Source organism: Hylaeus volcanicus, chromosome 4 (genome assembly GCF_026283585.1).
Source record: "Hylaeus volcanicus isolate JK05 chromosome 4, UHH_iyHylVolc1.0_haploid, whole genome shotgun sequence".
In the NCBI taxonomy this organism is placed as follows: Eukaryota; Metazoa; Arthropoda; class Insecta; order Hymenoptera; family Colletidae; genus Hylaeus; species Hylaeus volcanicus.
This window is the reverse complement of record NC_071979.1, coordinates 23,611,595-23,615,365: the sequence shown is the minus strand read 5'-3', so window position 1 is coordinate 23,615,365 and position 3,771 is coordinate 23,611,595. Positions and strand designations below refer to the sequence as shown.

Here is a 3,771-nt window from a genome sequence, read left to right as displayed (position 1 = left end):
TAGCGTGGAATAGTTTTGGAACGTGATGGAAACTCTAGAGTTACTAGTATCTATTGTCCCGATATTTGTGTCGAGGGTGTTCTGAATCGTCAGACTCTATGCCAAAGACGTTGAGTTGAACGAGTCGTGGTCTCATCGAAGGATCGGTGGACTCGGACAACTTGAAGGGATTAGATTGTCAAGGAATCGAATTACAAGTGATATCCACTAGATTTACTCGGGAGATTGGGACAGCTGATGGCTAGACCTGTCTGGAGTATCAGACTATCGCTCATATAGACTGAGGACCACTTCTCAATCTCGGTGACGCAGTCTGCAGCTCCTACCGTCGAGCTTCTTCGTGTTTGTCGCCCTCACCTCGCTGTTAATTGGCTTCCGTCGCTGCCGCGTCTGACTCCGTTGCCCCGCCGCTTGCAGAAGCATTTGCAGATAATCCTTTTGAACGCGAACCGAAAATCCTTGCTGAAGAGGGCGTAGATACAGGGATTTATCGCGGAGTTGCAGTAGCCCAGCCAGAACAGCACGCTGAAGACGGTGGGGTGAATGCAGTTCGGACAAAAGGCGCGCACCAAGTACATCGTGAAGAAAGGAAGCCAGCAGAGAATGAACCCGCCGACGATGATACCCAACGTCTTCGCCGCCTTCGTCTCCATGCGAAACCTTCTCACCTACAACACAAGCACCCGCGATTTCTCGTTATTTTCAACAACGAACCTCAACGCAGTCTGCGGAAGCTCGCATTTCTCTGGTACATTATTCTCTACACAATACGGATCGCTGTTTTCTGCCGAGAATTTAGGGCCTGGGCTCGCGCAATTATAATTGAAACTGTTGACTGTCGATACGTGAGACAGAAAATTTCAAGCAACTGGAAATAATGGAAGATAAAATTCTAAAGCGTGGAGAAAGTAATTCTGTAGACTGGAGATTCGTCGTTTCAAATAAATAGTTCGAAAGAGAAGTATAAATTTAAAATATCGAGAGCAACGGTTCCGAAGGGAGGGGGAATAGATTTCAAAACGTGGGAGGAGCCACGCGAAAGAGCAGAGGAAAACTAACCACCTCGATCAGATTTTGCCCAGCAAAACGAACGCGAAGCAAACGTTCTCGACGCATCGAAAGCAATCTGAAATTTGGTTCGTTTGGGTACCTGAGCTTTTATGTTTCTCTTCCCCATCTTCATAGTCCTGGGCTTCTCTTCGGGGCCCGGGGTGAGTTCGCGCAACGACACCTCGTCTCCCGTTATTTGACTCTCGCAGCTGCTCCGTCTGCTCGGTCTCCTGGTGCTGCCTACTCGATTGATACCGCCCACCTGTCACGAACGCATCGAATCGATATTAACGACGAGCGTTCCCGCCGTTTATTCGCCAAGTATAACTCGCGTCGCGTGGAATTTACGACCGCCTCGTAAAGCCGTGCTTTTCTTATCAATTGGAAAAAGAGGTGTATGGTTTGCGCTATAAAAGCGAACAAGTGGGGCAATTTAACGTGTAGTCGACTTTCGTGCAGTGGCTCTTTGCTGAAGATAAATTAGATCGAGAGTCTAATCGTCCTAGTTTACGTGAAATCTGGTTCGACGATGCTTTGCTCCAGAATTAATTTATGAATTCTTGTTTCGCTCATGGTAGATCTAATTTTCAATGTAGCCAGTAATTTCGTGTTTACAAGTTGTACGATTGTATTCCGAAAGACTGTTTTATTTATTACATTCGGAAGCATATGATTAAATAATATTTTTAATTCCAATACTCCGCGTAACGGGACTCGCAAAGGCTTACATTTATCGAAAACATGTCTATCTTGAACCAAACGCATAGTCGAGGGTATCAATTATTTAAAGGACGCTAATTATTTAACTCCATGTTAGCTACACGCCGCTTGTTCCTCGCAACGAGGGAATCACAAAGGTCGTTCGGGATGGTTATTCAAGCAGTCAGAAGCACAGATTTCAGCGCATTCAGGGCCTCTGATGCATATTTATGGGAGCTCTATAAACGTCCACGCAAGGAGACGACGAGTTTCTATTTTCCGCGAGGCGCGATTTAAATTTCAGAAAATTTAATTACAAGCGAAACAAGCCGAGCAACGGGTTCACGGTAAATCGCCAACGAGAGAGAAAGCCAAACTCCCCCCTTCCCCCTGAGTATCGATTTCAGATTAAAATCCTCCGTTTAAGCCGGCCTTTTAAATTCCCATCCGTAACTTCGTTAAGTCCAGAAACGGTTCCTTAACACGGGAATTAAAATAGATTTTATTCCATCGTTCGGACTTACCCGGCCGAGCGTATTTTCTCGTTACTCGAAGATCCTTATTCCAACGACTCTTCTCGCACACTTTTGAAATTGGTAATTCCCATGTATTTATGGAAAGCCACACTCGCGATATATCATCCCGCGACCGTTCCAGTTCTCGGGATTCTAATTACGATTCATACCGCAGTCCGAACGACCTTCGTTAGAACGTTTCGTTTTCGTACAAGTGGATGGAGAATGATTCGTACCATCGGCATTGTTACCGTGATCTATATTATTACGCGTTCATATTATATGGAAAATAAGGCACCGAACCAGCATCCTACCAGTCGTGCTCTTATTTCGCTCTTTATATCTGGATACGTTGGTCCTAGATACTACGTTTACATTATGTTTAATAAGTGAGAGAGTAAGAACTCCAACATTGGCGCTATTTTTCGAATCAGAAGGAGCTTAGTTGAAACTCCTCTTCTCTCGTTAGCATCTATAAATTCGATCAACGAGCATTTCAAATTACGCATGGAAAATTACAGCACGACCGGTTCCTTTCTGTTTCGCGTTTCGTCCCTTCGTTTCTGGACCCGTTGGGAGAAGCGAGTCGAGGAAAATTACCTTGAGATGCGTGCTCCTCGAGGCTGGACATAGCTGGCTCTGCGTCTGCCCGTTGCTGTAATGCACGGAGACTTGAGAGCATCTCGAGGGCGTCCTCTCGAGAGTGTTACACTTTGTATTCAGCGTCTCCGTGCTCGGATAGGAAACCGAGATCTTTATCTTCTCCCTTTTCACCGAGCTACGACTATTCGACTCCGGGCTTCTCGGGCTCCCGTTGTTGCTCCCGTTGTGAACGCTGCCTCGTCCCCGGTGCATCCTCAAGGTCAACCTTTGTTCGTCGAATCTGCGGAAAAACGTCCCGGTCCCACGTCGGGTGCGAAATACGTGGCGCCCGTTTACGGGAAAGTACCTACATTCTTATTTCCAGCTTTACGACACCCCCGCGAGGAAACACTTTCCATTTCGCTCTGGCTTACACTTTCACCGCCGTTCCCGATGCGATTTTGCTTACGGTGGAGAGAACGATCAGAAGGAACTCGAAATGTAGGAGTTGCGACATTAATTAAATCAGCGTGCTAAATTTCGTAACTTTATGATCGATCACTGCCGAGATACAGAGCGAAACGGAGCTGGACGTACTGTTTGCACGCGAGAAGAACGAATCTGGCACAGACGTCGATTTATTTGTGAATCAATACTATGTAAGGAGGTAAATATCTATGTAGAGCGAGAAATCTATGTAAAGTCATTCTTCTCACGTACAAACAGTATGCTCTGTTTTGCTTAATTAATTATCATTAACTCGGCATGCTAAATTTCGTAACTTTGTGATCGATCCCTGCCGAGATACAGAGCGAAACGGAGCTGGACGTACTGTTTGCACGCGAGAAAAACGAATCTGGCATTTAAATATCCTTAGGTATTCAAAATCGAAGGCACAGACGTCGATTTATTTGTGAATCAATAC

The 3,771-nt window shown here is 45.7% G+C and overlaps 1 protein-coding gene across 6 annotated transcripts in view; it reads right to left on the bottom strand.

Moving 5' to 3' along the window:
• The window catches only part of LOC128874639 (octopamine receptor Oamb), a 105,769-nt gene that overhangs the window by 2,312 nt on the left and 99,686 nt on the right, over positions 1 to 3,771 (bottom strand). For all 6 annotated transcript variants that reach the window (XM_054119559.1, XM_054119555.1, XM_054119558.1 and 3 more), the window contains 3 exons: positions 2,865 to 3,147; positions 1,151 to 1,312; positions 358 to 668 (listed from right to left, as the gene is read on the bottom strand). In XM_054119559.1, the coding sequence (XP_053975534.1) occupies positions 358 to 668; positions 1,151 to 1,312; positions 2,865 to 3,147 (756 nt within the window). The remainder of the gene's footprint in view (positions 1 to 357; positions 669 to 1,150; positions 1,313 to 2,864; positions 3,148 to 3,771) is intronic.